Source organism: Lycorma delicatula, chromosome 3 (assembly GCF_047948215.1).
Source record: "Lycorma delicatula isolate Av1 chromosome 3, ASM4794821v1, whole genome shotgun sequence".
NCBI lineage: Eukaryota > Metazoa > Arthropoda > Insecta > Hemiptera > Fulgoridae > Lycorma > Lycorma delicatula.
Window position 1 is genome coordinate 21,664,952 of NC_134457.1, and position 22,620 is coordinate 21,687,571.

The 22,620-nt window shown below is 29.6% G+C and overlaps 1 protein-coding gene across 5 annotated transcripts in view; it reads right to left on the reverse strand.

The window, feature by feature from the left end:
- Moe (moesin) overlaps nt 1–22,620 on the reverse strand; it is a 270,281-nt gene that overhangs the window by 14,749 nt on the left and 232,912 nt on the right. For all 5 annotated transcript variants that reach the window (XM_075359515.1, XM_075359513.1, XM_075359514.1 and 2 more), the window contains 3 exons: nt 14,177–14,299; nt 6,065–6,216; nt 2,636–2,866 (listed from right to left, as the gene is read on the reverse strand). In XM_075359515.1, coding sequence (XP_075215630.1) covers nt 2,636–2,866; nt 6,065–6,216; nt 14,177–14,299 — 506 coding nt within the window. The remainder of the gene's footprint in view (nt 1–2,635; nt 2,867–6,064; nt 6,217–14,176; nt 14,300–22,620) is intronic.

The following is a 22,620-nucleotide window of genomic DNA, read 5'->3' on the forward strand; positions in this document are numbered from 1 at the left end:
GGCTCTCAGAGCAGAAGTTGGACAAGAGGTGGCAGGTGGCCTGAATTTGACCCTACGACTGGCATACGATAACATCAAAATTGCCACGATGGCTGTTCCAACTGCAGTTGGAATACGCTTTGCCAGAAAGGCAGGATGAGAATTGGTTGGGTCTCCTGACAAGTGATGCCTGATACGGAGGTTGAACACTGTTACAGGTGTTGGATGGTGGAGCACAAAGCTAACTAATGTGACGAGCCAAACCGCAGTTGATTGTTTCAGCTGTAGTAAAGAGGGCCATTTTATAGTGAATTGCCTGGGAAACCACATGGTGCACAACCACAAGGAGGGAAGCTGGCTACATGATAAGAGTATGAGGCTACTCAAGTTAAATATTATCATGAGAAAGCCTCGCACAATCTTCTTTCAGTGGCAGTGAGTATCATGGGTGATGAGTAAGCCGAATAAAACTGCCATTAAAAACAATGGATGGTCTATTGATGGGACCGTGGACTGTTCTATAGGTAGGGTTTCTTCTACTTTACCTATTTCTAATATTGGCCATTTGGATGGCATGGTTTGGGTTCAGTTGGGGGAGGTACTAGTATTCAGTTGCTACAAATCTCCTGCATTGAGTTACCAACGACAGAGAAGCACTACTGGCAGAGATGTTTCAATCCTTAGGCCTGGTCTGCCTTAACAGGGGTGAGTCCCACCTTCAAATGTTGAGAGCAGCAAACCTTCCTAGATTTCACTCATGTGACAGAGTATATTGCAGAAATGATTGTTGCCTGGCAGGTCCTTGATAGGGACATGCTGAGCAACCACAGGTGGTGGTGATTGAAGATGTTAGAGCTGGGCCTCAGAATTTCTCACACCTGCAAAAGAGGGTTGGATTACTGGAGCAGCAGAGGTTCAGAGAGGCTCTGACTGCTATGGCCAGAATCCTGCCAGATGTTATGCCGGAGGAACTTGAAACCTAATTTCTGAAATTTTTAGGTTAAGCATTGGCAACCTCTGCAAGGAAAGCCAGTTTACTGATGGACATCAGAGGTAGCAGAGCTCATGCTGTGCTTGTAGGACTGCTAGGAAGAGTTATCAACAGGTTAGACATAGGGGACTGATGGATCAGGCTGATATTGCCCTGGTCGAACTCAGGGATTCTCGAAGGAAGCTGAAAGCAGCCATCCTGCAATCAAAGAGGAGATGGTGAGAAGAACTTTGTGACGACCTGAACAAGGATCCCTGGGGAATCAGATATAAGTTGGCGACCAGCAAGTTTGGGAGGTCACTACCTGTCCTAACAAAGGAAATGACCACCAGGGTGATCGATGCTCTGTTTCCTAGGGCTAAGAACAGATGGAGGGACCTGGTGGTGGACAATACCCCCAAGTTCAATTTTTTTTTCTCCGTGAAAATATTCTAAGTCATGATGAGTGTTAATAGGGGGGGGGGGGGGTTCTTTATAGCTTCCTTCTCCGTCCTTTGTTTGCGTTTCCTTCTGGTTCTAGGCGTTTTGGGCCTTTTCCTTCCATTTGGTGGGGTGCCCCAAAATTGCCCCCCCCATTTTTTTTTCATCATACATTTTCCTTCCCACCCTCCAAAAAACACCTTGGCCCCTACAAAACATAGCTTGTGGGGTATCAAATTAATTGGAATTGGGTGGAGAATCTCAAGTTTAATTCAATTGCTGGCACAAAAAAAATATGACAATTACTTCCTCAAGCTGATATTTTGTTTTAACAACTAAAACTGCAGTTTTGTCTCCTTTACTGGCTTAGGAGTAATGTTTGGACATTCAGTGGTTGAATTAATGAGTAAGCTGTCGGGTCAAAAAATGGGCCAAGACATCATTTATTGTGCAAGTACCAGCCAATAGTTAGCATAACGCAAGTTAAAAGTGCAGTCAGACAACATCTCAAAAGAAGCAATTATCCAAAGCAAAAGAACCCCATCCATAGATAAAATGTTACAGAAATCTGATTCTGGACTTCTTATTCTTCTTGAACAGACTGTGTTCTATTTTATTTCTGTACCCAATTACTACTGTAATGGATTTAAAGAATCAGTCAAGTTGCCAATACTACTGCCAACTGCTACACAATCAAGTGTTTATGTACATAGTTGCGTGACGTTTTAAATTTATCATTCCAGTTGGCAATGAATTGTTAGTTTTGTGATTATTATGGTTTATATTTTCTAAATTTTTATTTTTTCTATATTTTTTTATTTTTGTTTGATGTAATTTTGAAATTTTGCAGCAACTGATGATGCAGGATCTCACAAAAGTTGACTTTTAGTGTTGGTTTTTTTTTAGGTTCTATTACTGAGTTTGGTGGTAATTAATTTTTTGTTATTTGATATATATATATATATAAAATATGTAAACATTTAATTTATTACCTTTTATTTCATTATGAATTATATACTCATACAAGTTCTTTGAAATTCAAGGTTTCCTGTTGTCTAAAAATATGTATAAGAACCTCATTATTTCTAAGATATAAAATAATGCTATGAAATTTTTATAATTCTAAAGATTATCACAGTCTCTAATCTAAATAATCAGAATTTCCAAAATTTAATTCCCATTAATACATACTTTTAAACAACTTGAATAATTATTATTTGACATCTAATAATATATTATACTTACTTATCATCTTTTTCATAAATATTTAGGCCAAGAGCATCAACTCCCAACCAGAGTTCAGTCCCTTTCTTATTGCGAATTTCAAAATAGTTTACTCCATACATCTCAAGATCCTGAGCAATCTTAAGGTATTCCATCATGGCATCTTCACGTAACATACCACGATGTTCATTCCACCATGTCGTGATACTGTGTTCCCATTCTTCTCTTGACATCTTGTGTTGATCCATTACTCTAGAGAGTAAAGACAACATTAATGTAAAATTTTATTTCAATAAAGCATCAAATATTTAACCTATAAACGTCAATATCCAAATTACATTAACAATTTTTTTTTTTAAATAATCAGAACTATATTGTACTCTTATATAATATATTAAAATGCAACATAAATTTAAATAAAATTATCACACAATAAAACAATAAACCATTTTTTAAAGACTTTTTCTCTTAATGTCGCTCTCATAGGCACCAATTCTTCGCATGATTAATAAATTTCATCGATTAAGGATTATTTGACGTATAGATGAAGATTACATTCTTCAATCACAGATTAAAACTGATTTAACCTTCCAAAACACTGCTTTAAATATAATATAGTGGTGGTGGTGGTGGTGGTGGTGGTGTTGGAATTAAGAATTATGTAACTTATAATAATTTATACCATTTATTTTATTCAGCCATAACTTTCAAACATCACTGTTCATTTATTCTAAATTATTAATATATTCGATTAGAGATAATTTTAAAAAGTTAGGGTCATAATCTTTAACAGTGCTAATATTAAAAAGCAGTGATTTTTATAAGTTTAATCAGTAACTAAATAAGAAAATCATATTTTATGTCTTCTGTACTATTTAACATATTTTTTCTATTAAAGAAACTTATTAATCGGTTAATAAAACAGCATGTACTACAAAAACATTAATTAGAAGAAAATAGCAACCAATAAGTGTTTTATTGATTGAAAGTTTATATATACAAATGTAGTTAATCAGAATAAAGTAAAAAAAAAGAGATCTTACTCAAGTAGATAGTGCTACTTTTACAACCCAACATAGTGAAGAACTCTTATCAAAAACAAAAAAAAATGGATGTTACCAAACATATATAATGTTATAAACATAAATGTCACTTTGTAAATGGCTTTTCAAAAATGACATAAAATTAGATTCTTTTTACAAATAGACATGAGGCTTCTACTTTTTAACAAATCCAACAATTTTTCAATTAATTTCTTTTCAAACCACATACAAAACAAAACTATCTTTTTCGTTACAATGTATCATCATAAATTTTACTTATATACAGTAGAATGTATAACTTAAAGAACTTAGCATGCCTACTGTCTATAGGAAATGCTACTACAGCATTTTCTGAAATAAAAATTACTTTTTCTACATTATATTCAATCACTTCTACTATATCATAAATCACGATATATATGTTCACTTACACAATTACACATTACTGTGATCAAGAATCGATCAACTTAAAACAATTTGTAAATGCAAATAATATATACAAAATAAATAAAGTATAAAAAACTCTTCCAAGAAACCCCAGCAAATAAGTAAGTCATAAAATAACAGTAAAAAGTAGACTTCAAGTAGATTTAGATTTCATGACCTAATAAAATTTTGTTATTCAATTATATCTTTGACAACTGTCAAAGATATTGAGAGTTTGAACAAGAAATCAACTTCTCTTGTCCAAACAATCCTCGGACAGTACAGACAGTTAAAACACAGTTACTTAAATATGCAAGAAAGGTTGTGATTTAAATCCAATAAGTAACTATATATTTAGTTAAATCTTAAACTGCATTGTGTAAATTACAGAATTATCAATATAAAACAGCATTAGTGATGTTACTATTAATCCAACAAATAATTATTATTTTTTTTTAATTTCATGATTTTCTTGCCAGGATAACATGTTGGACTTTTAAGGATTCATCAACTGACATTTACTTTTAGCTGGTAGGGGGAAATATTTAATAAATGTAATCAATATAGAAGTTAAGCTAAACAATAAGAATTAATCGTTAATTACATTTAAAATTTCTCCAAATCCAACTATAAACCTATAATTAAAAGAATCATTATTCACAAACTTAATCAATATCAAGATACTTTCATTGACACGCATTAAATTAAATGTAAATATATATATATATATATTTAGAAAACTTTTGTCAATGTTAAATCAACATTGTATTTCCCAATAATTTTATCATAGTCACAGTAAAACTATGACTAAATTTTTTACATGGAAATTTTGATTGACTTCATGAAAAAATCCTAAATTTTAATATCAAAAGTTACCTTAAGAATCATTCATTTTTTAAACACTCTTCAAGCAAATAATACATACATGCAATTACAATTTCAATTTAATTTGAAATCGATATTTAAATTCTGTTAAAAATTTTTAACTTGATGGAATTAAAAAAGACCAAGTGTACAGGAGAAAATGAATCACAACAGATATGAATATAACAAATAAGACATGGTTATAGCTCAGTAGAATGGAGATCTATGTAATGTTCCAGTCCACAATTTTTTTATTATAGCGATTGGTGATTAAAATTAAAACAGAATATCAATTAAAGGTTTTAAAACTATCAATACACCATTTGAAAAACATATAAATCTTTACAATGATTTTCCAGCTGATTACACTGACATGCTGCTATTCTCAACCTTCAGGCTCAATGTTCAACCTGGCAGGCATTCACCAATATTCTGGTTTTTTTTCTTTAGTTAGGGAGGTTGAATTTTGATATAGTTGAAGTACATTGCATTTTAATAATCTTAAGTTCATTTAGTAAATTGAGTTTTAAGGTATTGATTTCATGTTTGAGTGTGTTTCTGTTAGATAATGTTCAAAATGTGATCCTTTTTTGTGTATTAAAATATGAAGATTTGTTATTTATTTCTATAAGATGGTCAGCATCATAGATCTGTGCTACTATAAAGGACTTTCTAGCATTTGTTGTATCTTTCTTTGAAAACACATCTCATTTGACCGACACAGAATATTTTGTAGTCAAGAGCAGGAATAAGTCTGAGGAATTATTTTTTTTTATGGTGTAGTGGTTTAATTTGTTTTTGTCTGATGATTAGTAAATACTGAATCAAATATTTTTAAATTTATGTATTTTCTACTAAGTCCTTGTTTTCCTTACTAACAATAAGAATAAAAAATTAAAGATTATAAAAATACTAGGTATAGTAGGTTATTAAAGATAATGAACAAAATAGAACTTTAGAATAGGAGATGAAATGTATTAACTGAAATTATTATATTTAACTGTTAAGTAATCAAATTACATATGAACTGTATAATAACAATCCCAGATATGACTGCATTCATAAATTACAATTAACAAGTTAGAAGTATAAGAAAATTCATATAATGGAATCTAACCTTTGTGGCAGAAGTCTATCATTAGCTAAGAAACCAGAATTATGAATGTTCTTCATATAATCTCCGTGTCGTGCTTGCACAGCATACGAAGCTAACAAAACTGATGTTTCTGATGGACAATATATCTCATCTGATAAGATTGCATTCTTAACCTGAAATTAAGAAATGATTTTATGTAAAAATATAATGTAGGAAAACACAATAAAATAACTTTAAAAATTAATTTAATTTGATACATTATAAAAGGCAACAAATTCAAGTTTAGGCCAACAGTTACAAAAGGTTAAATTAATTCAAACGTTCAGGCTATTTTAAAAACTTCAGAACATCATAAAAACATTTGGTAAACAATCATTAAACAAAATTATACAAAAAAAAAAATGACATTTAAATTGTAAATCAATAAACAAAACAAAGCCATTATAACAAAAAGAACTAATCATAAACATATATTAAAATTACATTAAAATACGAGACAGCAGTCTTTAAAAATAAACAAACAACCAAATTATTAATTAATGTTGAAAAAATTAGATTTACAAGAGGTAAGCTTTGTGAAATAACTAATTTTAGCCATTTCCTAATATTATGAAACCTACATATAATTCAATACTAACATGTAAGAGCAATAACGCTTCCTATAAATAATATTCAAAGAATGAAATAACAATCAAAGTTAAGTTATAATTGGTTGATGACAAGTTTTTAAAAACAATGAAGCAAGATTAATCATCATCAATCTCTTCACTTCAACCTAACTGCGATAAAAAATATGAATAAATTTCTGCATTAAACTAATTATTGCTTTAACACTACCTATCTCACTAAAACAAAGGCTTGTAAATAATGAACAACATTTTTGACGTGGCAACAATAATTCCATAATGGTTTTATTACCTAAATTATCATATGGATAAATATATATGGATAAATTATGATAATATGGATGAATCCATATTAAAATTTTGAAGTGGTTCCAAATAAAATCCAAGAAAATCCAAAGAAAATTTTTCCTTTAAACTGTATCATGGAAAAGAAAATTATATACAATCATATGTTGTAAACAATAATTTCAGAAAATAAAATTTTAACACAAAAAAAATTCAACTCAGAATTTTGAAAATAGAAAATAATTTTTTTTATAGGTGACAGACTATTATCCAAACATTTAAAATCCAAAAGCTTAAGCAGCAAATGATGTGCTACTGGTATTGATGAACTATAAAGAACTATTTTATAATTTTTATAACTGGTAGCTGAAAAAAAAACCTATAATTCATGAGAAAATTTTGCAAGTAGTTGCATGCAGTCAAAAAGAACCTACAATATTGGTAGTAAAGGACTTCATGCAAGTGAAATATGACAGTTACAAAAATCTATAATTCAGATAAAATAACAAAATTAATAAAAAATACGACAACAAAAACTTAAACCACAGAAGCAATAATGTTAGTTCAGTATATCAGAAAATAATACTATTTTTCACGGTGATTCTAAAAAACAGAAGTGTAAATATAGATCCAGAAGTGCTGTTTTGTCTGTTGACTCAGATTTCACCTAAATTTTTGTTTCATTGGTAATATCAGTTCAATAGTAACATTTTTTGGACAATAATCACTATAATTTTTTTTTTGTAATTATGTTATTTGACCTGAAAATCATTAAAAAAGAAAAATGATTCCCAAAATTTAAACAAAAAAAACTATTTTCCATATCTGTCATAAATAACTTTATTAGATAACAAATATCAAATAATACTTTGTAACAAATTTCATAGAGAATTTAATTTCGAGAAAACTGATATAAAATAAACCTGATAATATAAACCATAATACTGATTTTGAAAATTTGCTCTACTTAAAAATAGAAAAGCAGAAATTTTTGACTAAAAAAAAAAATCAAGCTAATGAATTTTTAACTGATTTATCTAAGAAAGGTGTTGAAAATAAAATAAACTTAAATCGCTTCTAATGAATGTTAAAAAGTTTCACCATTAAAACTGATGATGCACTTCTCAACTCTTTTCTGAAGATCTGTATTGTTTGTCTCAAACCACCTTCAAATTCTTTATAAGGGCAGCAGTATTCAAAATTTAAGTAATCAACTGATCTAACGTAGTAGACTTTGATTATAAAGCTGGAACTACACCGATCAAACAGGATGTATCTTGCCATAGAAAATCCAAATGAAATGAAAACAGAAAAATTATAAATAAGCAATTAAACTTATGAAAAAACTAAAATCCTTGGTAACAGATGGCTAAAATAGAATTCACTATGTATTAACCAGCTAGGTGACACCAGCGACTACTAATCGCTTACAGGATATTCAGAGTTTCATTGTTGGCACTAGTGAGATTCTTCAGCTTCGTCTTATTTTTGTATTTTTGTCAGTTAGTTTCTCAACAAGGTTGGCCCAGTGTCATCTTATCCTTCACCATCAACAGTCAGTTAACTTTTTTCCCCTGCAACTATTCACAATCAAGTGTGTCTACGAGTCGCAAAGTGTTATGCTCACTACTTTTTCAATCCCAGACATAGATGTGGTTTTGAGGTACCTTTACTTCAAAATTTTTTTTAATTTATCGGTTACAATAAAGTGTTAACATGTTTATCTTTGTGTCAACTCGTTTTACTTTCCATTACTGATCCTGCACTGCACGTTTTCATTTTAATTATGTGTTTAATTATGTCTCACTCTCTCATACTAAACATTCTCTTTTTTATATTTACTGTTATTATTTAAGTTTGTTTTTTTTATTTATTGAAGGACAAGTAGTAAAAGACATCATCTTACTCTGATTACCCTGACCTTATGGGCAGAGTACATCAATTATTTGCACAGTATTCTGGAGAAAGATGTTGGTGAGATCGGTGAGGGAGGAGACTAAACAGGAGACGCACTATAATGATGATGAAGAACAAGCTCTTCTGGGAAGTGATAAGATGAAAACGAGGAGGAGGAATATGAGGATGCTACAGAGGAGGGAAATGAAGCATCAATTTACAAAGGGAAACAAAAAGTAAAGTTCCAGTTAATAATATAATCAAAGGATTGCCAGAATTCACTTGTCATGTGAAGTAAATACTAGGTGCCTCACCAAAAGAAAGAGAAACTTGGGAAAAGTTCTTCGATTCAGAGATGATTGATGAAATACTGAAATGGACAAATCATCATTTATCTAAGAAAAAAGTTACTCTGAAAAATGGTAAACAAAAACTGTACCATGCTTACCTAACCAAGAATGAGTTATTGCTTTTACTGGTTACTCATGCTATGTGTAATATTGAAATCAAATGGGGAAAAACATACATCTTTATTTCAACATGATGACTGAGGGTAAAACGTTTTTCATCTTACTGTATGTCAATAGATTTATTGCCATCAAAGCTGCACTATATTTCAATAATCCTCTGCTTTGACTATCCTTGTTACCCACAAGGATAGCTACAGATTGCGCTGCAGCCATTAGCTACATTTTGAAAGACTTATCTCCAACAGTACTTGGTTACACCTAACACTGAAAGCCTTTCAATCGATGAATCTCATTCCTTTTTAGGGAAATTGCAGATTTCAGATTTATATGTCAAATAATCCTGCAAAATATGGGATCAAACTTATGTGCTTGATCGATGGCCAACAGACATATCTGCATAACGCTTACATTTATAAAGGGAAAAACTCCAACAGGGAAACCTTTTTTGCAAAAGAACAAAAATTAGGTATCCCTACACAAAGCCTCATTTGATTAGCAAAGCCTTCCTAAAACTCCAACAAGAATGTAATAGCCAATAATTGGTTCAGCTCATATGAAGCAATGATGGAATTATGAAAAAAATTTATCTATGTTGGTACAAAGAAAAAAAGTAATCTTGCGTCCTGAATTCACATACGCTAAAAAAAAATATTAAATATTTATGAGTGTATGAAATACGGATTCTCCAAGGAAAAATAACTTTGCTTTCATAAAAAGTGGTCCAATAAAATTGTGAATCTGATATCTAGTATGCATTATGAAAAAGGTGTGAATGAGAAGAGCAAAAAACCAGATTATTCACTATTATAATAAAACAAAAGGTGGGATCGAAGCCATGGACTTTACGTGCAATGTTTTGTTTTTATTTCCAAACCAGAAGAGTGAGAGCATATGATGGCCTTCCACTATTTTTTCTGCATTCATAAACAAAAACCTTATAAATTTGTTTATTTAACACAAATGCTTTTTGAATAATGAAGTGGAAAGAAGGTCGTTTTGTAAAAAATATATTAGCTTACCAGCTAATTACTCAATAATAATGGGCTAACAACTATTGGTGAGAGGTATACAAAAATAAATAGTAAGGATTAAGTGTATGTTTTACACATCTACCTAAAGCATGTGAACATATCAAACAAGAAATGCTAACGGAAATTCTAAGAAGTCAAAGAAAAGTTTGGAAAATAAGAAAATTAATTAATGAATCATACTTGAATTGGAAAAATCTATGAAAATAACGATCTCACATCGAGTGCTTTGTCCTAAGAGTAATGAGGTAAGGGTACTTATCTATCACCAACCTTGTTTAATGTGTGTTTTTAAGATATAATTAAAAATGCTTTAGATGAGGATAAAAGAATCAGTGTAGGAGAATAAAGTGTATAAGGATTAAGGAAATGACATGATATTTTTAGAATAATCAACAGATGGTTTCAAAATTAGAAGGAAATAACTACCAAAGAATACGGTATGAAAATGAATTATGAAAACAAAAGCAATAAGGATAGAAGACAAGAAGCAAAGAATGTTTGTATGAAATAAGAAAAAATGAACAAGTAAAACAGTATAAATATTTAGATAAGTTAACGGAAGACTGCAAAAGTGAAATATATAACGATGTACGTGGTTAGATATAGTAATATAATAAATAAAATTTAAATACAGGTACTAAAAAAATGGGGGCAAAAAAGAATGAAAGCATTCAAAATGTGAACATGGAGCAAACTGGGAAAAATTAAATAGACAAAATGAAAAACAACATATTGTGCAAGATGAAAGAGAACAGAAGCTTATTTAGAACAAATCAGAATAGAAAACCTAACTGGACGTAAGAAATAATGAGAGGATTAAATGCTAGAAGAATCAGTAGAAAATACAGAGGGTAGAAAAGAGTACAAACTACATATGATTTAAAAAGGAAACTTTAGCTTCAAGTTACTCTGAAGTTAGTAGTGGAATGAAAAGGATTAGAGGATGAAGTAGACAAGACATGGTGCAAGGGACCTGCTTTAGAACAAGACAGTTCTCTGCCCTATAAAAACTTGAGATAGGACAAGTGATTGAGTTAGGACTTGTAAAGGGCTACCACCAAAATGAGCTTCTGTTGAAAATTTATAAAAATCTGAGAAAAGTCCAACAGATTACAAAAATTTAGAAAGGTCTGTCTCAATTTTTGCTATATTGTTAAAATAATATTTTTCCTTGTGTAGTTTAAATATGTTGATACCCTGCTGCCTAATGTATGCAGCAATCAAGAGGAATGTGAAATATGTTATGCAGCAGTTACCCAAAGAACATATTGGAACTATCACGACATGAGGAATCCGTGCATTAACCAGATATGCTCCAAATATAAATAACAAAAAGACAATTTCATCTAAACAAATATCATGCTGTAGACCGGATAAAACAGATAGGTTGCCTTTTATTCTGTGTACTAGAGGGACAATACAATATAGACTTTTTTAATAATTATAAAAGGAATCAGTTCTACTTTAATGCAATTTTGTTTGAAAGAAGAACCACCTAAGCAGTATAAGCTGTGGTACTCGAGTTTTTCAATCAAGATTTATCCAGATCTTCAAAATAGACAAATGTTTCGGCAATTATTTCATTGCATAAATTTCTTTCCAACAAGTCAGTTCTTATTTAGAAACAGATATCAGTCTGAAGTTGCGAAGTTTAGTGAGTAGGGATGATGCAGAAGAATCTTGTACAGCAATTCAAATAACTTTGCTGTCACAATTGCAGAAGAGTGAGCTGGTGCATGTATTTGTGAAAAAGTAACCTTCTTTTTCATGAAATGTCGCCTTTTTCTTTATTTCCTCTTTTAGATGATCCAGAAAAGATTAATAGTATTGTCATTACCTTTTTACTCTCATCATCTGATACTCAATGAAATTATGCTATGAGCATCCTAAAAGATAAAGCCATTACCTTTCTTACCGATAGGATTGGTTTTGCCTTCTTAGGAGTAATTCCCAACTACAACCCACTCTTCTGCTTTGTTACTTGTTATAAATTCCCAAACTGCATAGAAGCCCCAAACTGTGCTTAGAAATGTTTACTTGTTCATAAATTTTTATCAACTATGAGCAAACGCTCGCATCCATCTTGAGGACAGTTTTCATATTTATGTAAAATATGATACACCTGTTCATTTGAAATGGACATTGTCTCAGCAATCTCACACTTTATCACCATATATACAAATTTTTCCAATATTCTCTATAGGTATAATCTCCAACCAAGTATATATGACCATTCCAAAAATAACCAAATCAATTGTAAGCTTTTCTAAATGATGAAGCTTACTCACCATACTATATATCATTTTCAGCTTAGCTTTAGTTTCCTATGAAGTTTTGTCTTTCAAAAAGTAATACTGATTACAAGATTCTCTTTCACCCATTTTTCACAAATCAATGCTTGAAAAATGTAAAAATAGAATTTTAATGTATCCTAAAGCAACTTGGTGTATGCCAAAATGAAGATGCAGGAAACTAAAAATGACCTCAACAGTTTACTATTAGACTTATCAAATACCCATGTAAATATCTAAGCAGTTGATAGATATCATTCAGGATATGTATAAAATATCGATCAGTTTGTTTTTGCCTTGGAGAAACCAATAAAATATTACTAGTAATGTGGTTTAATAAAACAATACTCACAATATTTTCAACAAATTTATGATAATATATCACACTGTTTTAAGAAATACTGAGTAGAGTATTCAATATCATGGTTCAAAATTTCAGCATATCCACAGGAAAATTATAAGCATAGAACATTACCTGTATACGAATAAGGTCAGCTATACATGTTGCTAATACATTGATGATGGCCAAAGATATCACTTAAATCTGACTAGCTAGTATGCTATCATATTATTTTGTTAGTCAAGGTATTATGTAAAACAGAATTTTGTTTTCATGAATATTTTGCCACCCTGTCTCATTTTGCTCAAACGGAGATGTTTTACTGATTTACAATTAATCAGTATAACATTATAAGAAAACATCTACATACTAATAACATACATAAATAAAGAAACAAAATATATTTTCAAAGAACTACTAGTACACAGACCTATGACTATAAACAAGTAGACAAAGAAAAACACAAATTATTTTACTATTAAAAGACATTATAAAGTATACTTATTTTTCTATCTGTTTCGCCACATGACCTAATTTGATGACTACTGAAAATTTAACCATGTGGCATTGACATAATACCAAAGGGTCTTACAAAAATCAAGAATACAACACAAAAGGTAGGTTATAAAACAAATAATGTTGATTTTTACATTTAAAAGACAAAATCATATGATGAACACCTGTCAATCTGCACCAATAACTCTTAACCTGGGCTATGCAGAAAGGCTTTTGGAGTCAGCGCAAAACCTTGGTCAACTAAATTCTGAAAACAAAGTGATGAAGTCCAGTACTAAAATTCATGTTTGTGCTGCCAATCCTCATTTCTCTTTTCTTTCTTATAACCCAATCTTTCAGAATAGCTGACTGCTCATTAAAACATTTTTAGTCGATTTATTAGATATTTAAGTAATTTTTTCCTATTAATTGTGATACGTCCAATTTAAAGAAGCAAAAATTTAATATACATATGTTTGTGACATCTTATTATAATTGTTTCGCTACAAATATAGTTTGAATTATCTCCACAAGGGATTTTTCAAAGTCTTACAAGAGTTAAATGAAGCTTACAAAAGTTGAGAACCACCAATCTACTCTATTCCACACAGGCAAAGAAAATAATTCAAACAGGACTATTCATTCATTTGTAACCGCATAAAAACGATTAACTCCGGAAAAAATTACTATATAATATACCTGAAGGTAAAACAGTCTTAATGTAATATCCTGGATAAGTTCATCTGCAACATCTTCGGGGTAGAATTTGGCACGGAACTTGAACTGCAATGGATTTTCCTTCTTAACATCTTGACTCATCACCTACAAAAAAAAAGATGATATAAAATTTTATAATAGACCCACGCAGGAAATATTATCCACCTTTAAATGAAACCAATAGATAGATATCTTCAGTTGATTTTTTATCAAGGAATAGAGGAAAAACAAACAATGAGGAAAACTTAGGAAGTAAATAAAACTTTTATTACATCACATTGCAACTCAAAAATTGATAAAGTTTCATTAAACCATCTATCAATAAAAATACTGATGTAAATTTTTTTTTATATAAAATATTGCGACTGTTCTTATTTTCCTTAATACTCAGGCCATTCAAAAACAATTTAGGTATCCTCAATGGCATTTAAAACAGATCAATAAGAAACTTCTGGTAGAGAATACATTATTAAAGAATAATACCATAGAAAGAGAGAATTTTTTCAACATAAAAGTTTTAAAAAATACTAATGTTTATAAAATGTTTCAGTGCTTAAGTTTAAAAATTATTACTATTTTAATGACTTAGTGCTTAACTACTTAATGCACCAATGTAGGCCTAATGAGATACTATCAGCAGCATTATCTAAATTATAGATATAAACTTAATAACATTACAAGACATTAATGACATAAATAATATTTTAAATAAATAGTAGCCGATTTTAATAATTATAAAAGAGAACAATTTAAGCACTATTATAAACCTTGTTTTGCAATAACATAAACAATATTCTACTAACATCAGCATACATAAGAAAAATGCATTGACCTCTGAGATGTACAGCATGACTTGACATCTACATCTTTCTATCTGAGCATTTCTTAATGAGAGATTTCTTCAAGGCCGCTGGATTGGCTGTGATACACAAGCATAATCGGCTCTATTGTTACGGCCAACACCAAGAAGTCCTGATAGTATCATTCATTTTGAATTATTTTCAAGGCACACACATATTTTGTTTGAAGTATATTAACTGTATCTTGAACGTGGAAGAAGCCTTTCCATACAATAAATAGAAAAAAAATCTTTATATTTCATGAAAAATGTGGAGGTGTTGAGACTTGTGTAACATGATGTGGCATACATACACCATTATGACAATTAATTGATTAAAATAACTATGTTCATCAATTAAAAAATTAGATTATCTAAATTATTATTATAATTATATAAATTCCCTAATCATGCCATCAGGAGTACAGTTACTTCCTACCCCATAATATAACATATAAGGCAATATGTTTTTATGAGTGTGTGTGTGTGTGTGTTGTGCGTGCATGCGCGCGTGCACACACACAATGTTTAAACTCAGTGGGAAAAATTTATAAAGGAAGAATACTTTCCATACGTCAGTAAAACAGAAATTTGCAAATGATATTCTACTGAATACTGTCAAATTGTACAGACATGCAAATAACCAGATTAATGAAACTGTGTGACATAATAAAATTATTATTTTACAGCAATGACAATTATTAAATAAATGAAAAGCATAACACAATTAGACCCAAAGACAAACTATGCCACTGTTTAAAATACTGCTTTCCACAAAACTGCGAATTTCTGGTGTATTAACCGTCTCTTGGCTAGCAGCCAACCCAAAATGACTGACACCCTCCTTTAAATGGTGATCTCGTAGAGGTGCAATCACTCAAGTTATTACAATAAGAGAGCAGTTAATAAGCTTATCACATTGGTACATTTCTTACTTAGAGTTTTGTATGTTTATTTTATTTATGAAGTCTTTTTCACTTAAAAAATGTCAAATTTTTTTTAATAAAGCACTCATTGGAACATAGATGATCTCAATACAAAGACAGTTATCTCTTTTTAAGATTAAATTAAGATTTCACTGAAAATTATGACAAAATAAAATGTGCCAAACAAATAAAAGTAAAGTCCTTGATAAAACAATAAATTGCATCCCTTACAACGTCATAATTTCATAACAATGGGAAAGCCTCAAGGAGTAGTAACAACCTGGGAATAAAAATGTATGAAGCAAGGTATAACACAAACAGTCTCAGCCATGTTCAATTAACCGGTTTTCATAGATACAATAAGTTAAGCGATGATGTGTAAGATCTTCACGACATACAGTCAGCATTTATCAGAGATTAAGTTCTACGGCAGTCAATACTGCTTTGAAATTTATTCAAACATAAATAGATAAATAAACATAGGACTACACTGCACATTTTTTAAAAGTATATCTATTATCTTTCACAGTTAATCAAATGCAGAGAGAAGTTCATATCTTTTTTTGATGGAATATCATAATAAAAAATATCAAAATTACCAAACCCTATGCAAAACTATATTCAAATTTTTCATAATGTATCATTAAACAAAGTAAATTTATTTTATTATTGATATCAAGTAAGCATCTACTTAGCCACCTTCTTGAACAGCAAACTTAAAAATAACCAATAAGAGCTTCAAAAAGAACATAGAACAGCTTTTACAGCATAATTTTGATCATTCTTAATAAAGATTCAGAAAGAAGCGGCACAAATTACGATTATTAAAAAAAAAAATATATATTTTTTTTTATATGTGCATATATATACACACACAGATTAAGTAAAAAAAACCCACAAGAGATTTTTTTTAATAAAAAAAAAATTGGTTAATTCATCATTAAAAATAAAGAGCATAAGCGAAGGTAGTTAGTTACTTCCTCTGGTACATTTGTGTGAGTAATCTGTTTTTTAGTTCAATTTTTGTTCAATTTCATGTAAAAGCTTCTATATAAATATGCAAAAAATAAATAAAACTCTATTGAAAAAAACTTAATATATTTGTAAAAAATTGTACAACACTTTTATGCAGTAATATAAAATCTGAACATTCAGAAACCTAAGATAAAACCATTATTCACTCATATAATATTTAATGATTACAATAACACATCATTAGTAACAGACAAAAATGGAAAAAAAAAGAAATCCAATCAATTAACATTCACACAATATTTTTTTCATTTCTACATTAAAAACTTTTATATCAAGAAATAAACTAACTACAATGTTCATTTACTTAATTTAGCATTAATCTAATAATTAAAATAAGCAGTTTTAACTTTTAACTATACTAGATAAACTTTAATGCCTATTACTAGGATTTTTTACTGTTCTTAATTCAATAAAAACGTTAGTTTTTATTATATAAGTAAAAGAAATTTGTGATAAGAACATAAATATCAATAAAGTAAACTAAACAAAAAATACTACAAATACAGATAAGTACAAGGTTATTTTGAAAAAAAAGTTTGGGTTAAAATAAACAAAATCTATGTAAGCCGGTAATCTAAATTTGCTTTTAAGTCAGTTGATAATTTCAGTCAACAGAAATAAATATCCACAGGTATTCTTCCAGTTACAATGTTTTAAAATACCCATTATATTAAATCCAATCAATTTTGAAGCATTTATTTATTTTTCTTTCACCAAAGAAATAAAACACATGATATAAAATAACTGTCCTGTTGATAACATGAACAGTTTATTAAAATGGGAAAAAAATAAATGAACACACGCCCTCCAACAATTATACCTGCAGAATAACCTTGAATAATTAACATTATAAAAATACACTCACACATTTCCTTTCCCTGAGAAAATATACTGTACATTCTAAATACAATGCATTTCTACTGTGCACTAGGGTAATGTTGTCTGCGGTTAACCTTATCAATTGTTAATTTAAGCATGTCTACCTTCTCAGGATAACATTTCTCCATCTTACATTACTTCAGCTGCTGTTCTGAAAGAATCCATTGGAACTGTGGATATATGCCTTTACACATCACCATATTCTTTGATAGTCATAGAACATAAATTCTTTATCAGAATAAACTATGATTAGGCACATTTCTTCTAGACTCATAAGCAAAGATAAGTAAATACATTAGTTGTAATTAACTGAGGTCCTTGATTATTAATTAAGATGTTTTAACCCCATTCAAACAGGGGAACAAGTAGATTAAAACCACTGAAAAAAATACAATCTAAATTCAAAATGATTTTTCTGCTATTGTACAAATACCATCCCACCATGTTTATTTGTAATTCAAATTCACAATTTAATTAAAATTGCGATACTGTTGGTATAAAAATAACAGGTGAATACAAATAAAACAACACAAAGCAAAAAAGTGACAAACAAATGATATAATGTATAAGAATTTGAAACATTTCTTTTTAAAAAAATATTGCAAAATAATGGCAATAAAACAAAACAATTAGAAAGAAAAAATAAACTAAAACATAGAATGTGCCGTAAAATTCAATCTTTTCATAAAAAAAAAAAATGAAACAAATAACTGTTCATATCCGTTTTACACTTACCCATAATGATGATTCAGGTTTCCACAGAGATGTTATGCATGCAGTCAAGAGAAATTATAAACAAATAGATTAAAATAAAGCAGCTTGAGAAGAAATTAAAAAAAAAAAAAATGGGACTGCAAAATGCTTAACAGCGGAGAATAAGCTACATTCTTTCAAAATACATATATTTAAATAAAATAAAATATATATATTTACATTCATTAAATGATAGCTTTTCACTTTTTTAAATTCTACACACGCATATGTGAACATACTAAAAGATTAACTTAACAGCAATTACTAGCAAAATGATAAAAAATTAAATTATAATCCTGTAGCTGAGTATCAAAGAATGGTCATGAAGCACAAGCTGTAATAAAAGCAGATACATTGTGATGTCTTATGTTATTGATTAATTTATTGGGACCTGCAGGAAAAATGAATCAAAATATCTCCCACTGAAAATCTCTTGAAAAGATAGCAGCAAATTAGCCTTACATCTTTATAACTAAGGTTACGGCAAAAGAGGTGAAAAAATTAATTATATAACATTAAAATACAGTTAAGCTTGAACTATAAAAAACCTAAATTTCATCATAACTCTATATTTGACAGTTTGTGTACATATGTTGTAAGCAGACTGTAGGGATCAGTCTTTTTTACAGAAAACCTAGTCATTCATCAGACACCTGCATTTAAATAATTAAATGAAATTACAATGGAATTTGCCTAGAATATTTTAGACAGATTGTGAATGATGTTCTTTTAGGAAACAACCCTATTCTCAGATGTCTTCTCTAGTTACAGAATTAAAAGCAATTACATACAACATATACATATATATATATATATATATATATATATATATATATATATATATATATATATATATATTTGACATTATCAACACAACGACGCTCAACTTTGGGGGGGGGAAATATTTATTATTGAAGATTGAGAACAGGTTGGGCCTGCTTAAAGAATCTTAAAACATTTCAAATTTGCGAGGGTCAGCTTATATTGTATCATGCAAACCTTTTAAACAGCACTTTCATACTATCTGCCAAGAACTAATTGACTCAGGCAAAGATGAGGGAATTGTTAATTACAAACATTGATCTGCATTATTTATACAATATAGCTAGTGTTTCACAGATTTTATGAAATTTTTAAACTTACTACATCGAATAAACAATATTTTTACTAAGCAAGTAAAATAATAGGACTTTTTATAAATGGCTAAAATATTCTAGGTGGATTGTAAAATAAGGGTTCAATTGACTAACCATCTGACTAAATGCCTACGCTTTTTGTAATAACACAAGATTCTATAATTTGCTTGCAACATGCATATTTTAGATTAATTCTAATAGTACTATAATTTTAAACAACTTCCTTTGTTTAAAAACATTTTATTCTAATGATGAACGTTACATATTAAACAACACCTTTATAATTTATGCTTTACTGGCAAAAAAAAAAATAAATACATTCTGTTGTGTTCTTACTAGGAGGTTACCACTGATTTTTCTATTATTGCACATAATCTGAGTTTGTTGTTTGCTAAAAGTAATGGTCATTGTATAGCTCTCTGTCAGCAGAATAACGTGTTAATTTAAGAGTTCTATCTGGGCTAAGCAAGAAATCTGAGCAACTTCATTTTTTCAATCAAGAGATCACTCCTACCCACAGGTTCAAATTTATGGGCAAAAACAAACACAAATTATTTATGTAAGAAATAAATTTTTCTTCTATTACAAATTTTCAACTTTTTTATTAATTTCCAAATCATTCTATGTATCAGTTAATACAGAACTCTGTAATATAATTTTTTTAAATTAACACAACTGTATACTACTGCAAACACAGAACGTACCTTACAATCAACTAATTAATAATTTCAATATTTTTATGTCACCATTCAGAATAAATTACCATTAGGTCAACAGTACCAATAACTGAAGTTGGTCTTTGAAGTGAAAGGTATATCAAATACTGCCTCAGACAGAAATCCAGTCCTTTTTTTAAATAACTTATTCAGAAACTGGACAAAAGTTATCCCTGCTTAATGATTAAACTGTACCATTAATTCATTTCTTCTCGGTGCTGATAACTGAGTAGGCATCACAGTAACAGAAAATTGAACAATGACCCACTACATTAAGAACAAAATGTGACGGATAATAATGTAGAAGTCATTTTTTCCAGCCACCTAATAATACGGGAAAATGTACTTTTATTCATACTTTTCTTGGTAATCTATTGTATTAAGTGAAATCCACAGAAAACTGTAAGCATGAGTGTCAATTTGTAACAGTTGTTTTTCGCTGCCTTCAGGAACAGACCCCCAATTAAGCATGATGAACACGGTTCCAGGAGGTGCCTTAATTTGTAACGGTTAGCTGTGCAATTCATCACATGATAGCAACAAGTCTTGTTAAATAATGGTGACAAGTGTAATAAGCTTATCATGATTACTCTGAGACTATTCTTTACCAAAATATGGATTCAATACCTCTTTCTAGGAGTTAATGACCATTTTTCTACGTGTTTCAAATTAGACATAGGATTCTGCTAGATATTAATCGCAACACACCTTCAATATCAACCAACCAATGAATTCCAAGAGCATGCAATTTAGATAAATGGTTTCATTTAGTAATCCCTCAAAGGTTTATTTAAGTAGAATGAATGGATGGGAGCTAATAATTTACCTTTGTAAAGATTACTATAGTATGACAAAAAAACTGAGTTTGAATCATTAATATTTAAAAAAAAAAGACAGATACAAATAAAGCCCGTTCTTTTCTCAATCCTTTTAACGATAAATATTTTTTTCACATTTTTATAAAATACATGATTTTTTTGCCTGTCTTGATGTACGTGATTTCTAAGCTCTTCATCCTTTAATAAAACGATTCCAAAAAGTATGTAATTAACAATTTTTAAAATATGGACTTTTTTATCCTCAGTCATACATCATTTCACCATACATTATTTTCAAACAACAGATTTTAAAAAAACTGACTTCTATGTTCCCTAGTATAACATCAAAACTATTCATTTTTTTTTTTTTTTTTTTCTGTAACAGACACTTTGGAACAGTATTTTAAAAATGAATTCAATGCTAAAATTGGAATAATATTTCTTTAAAATATAAAAAAGATTCAAAGGTTTTTTAATGAGTGAAAGAAAGAATCAAGTAATGTTGTAAACTTTGTGTTAAAATCCTCTTTAAGTAGTACATTGTAGAAAAAGCAACATTTACAAGAGCAGCATCATAAAACATCATTTATGCAGTAATTTGGTTGTAATTATGTGAATAATAGTGCTTATCCATCTTTTTAATATGTGTGTGTGTGTGTGTGTGTGTGTAAACCTCAAACAGAGCCATTTGTTACGTGGGTATTATGCAAACAATAAAGATTATGTAAAAATAGGTAAAAAAAAATTACTGATCAAAATTTAAAGCAGTGTTAATTCAAATTTTATATGAAAATCTGGAACTGAAATGATATAAGTTGTACATGGTATAGATGATCTACAAAAATCAAATTGTTTGAGTAACATAAGAGTTTCAAAAATTGTCACGAAGATAAGCCCACTGAAGAAGTGGGCCACCAAAAACAAAATGACATAAATCTGAACAGAGTGGGAGAATCAGTACAGCGTGACAAATAATTTAATGCCATTAATTGTTAATGTAAAAATGATGAAGTTGTATTCAAAGGAAAAGATCTGAATTGTGGCCTGAAAAGCAGATCATTATGATAAAGTGCTGTGGCATAGTGCATACATCATGAAAGTTTCTGGCCAAAAAACTGGTTAGTGAAATAAATTTTCTTATTCACCTGTAATTTTTGGGCATCCTCAAAGATTTTTTGACATTTCTGATATTAACCACGATGCGACAACGGAACTCAAAAGTATTCTTAAGTAATAGTTTTATAAAAATAAAAAAAAGGTTTTCATAAATGGGCACAGCATCTGAAATGATGTATAAGTGCACAAGACAAATATTTGAGTACCAC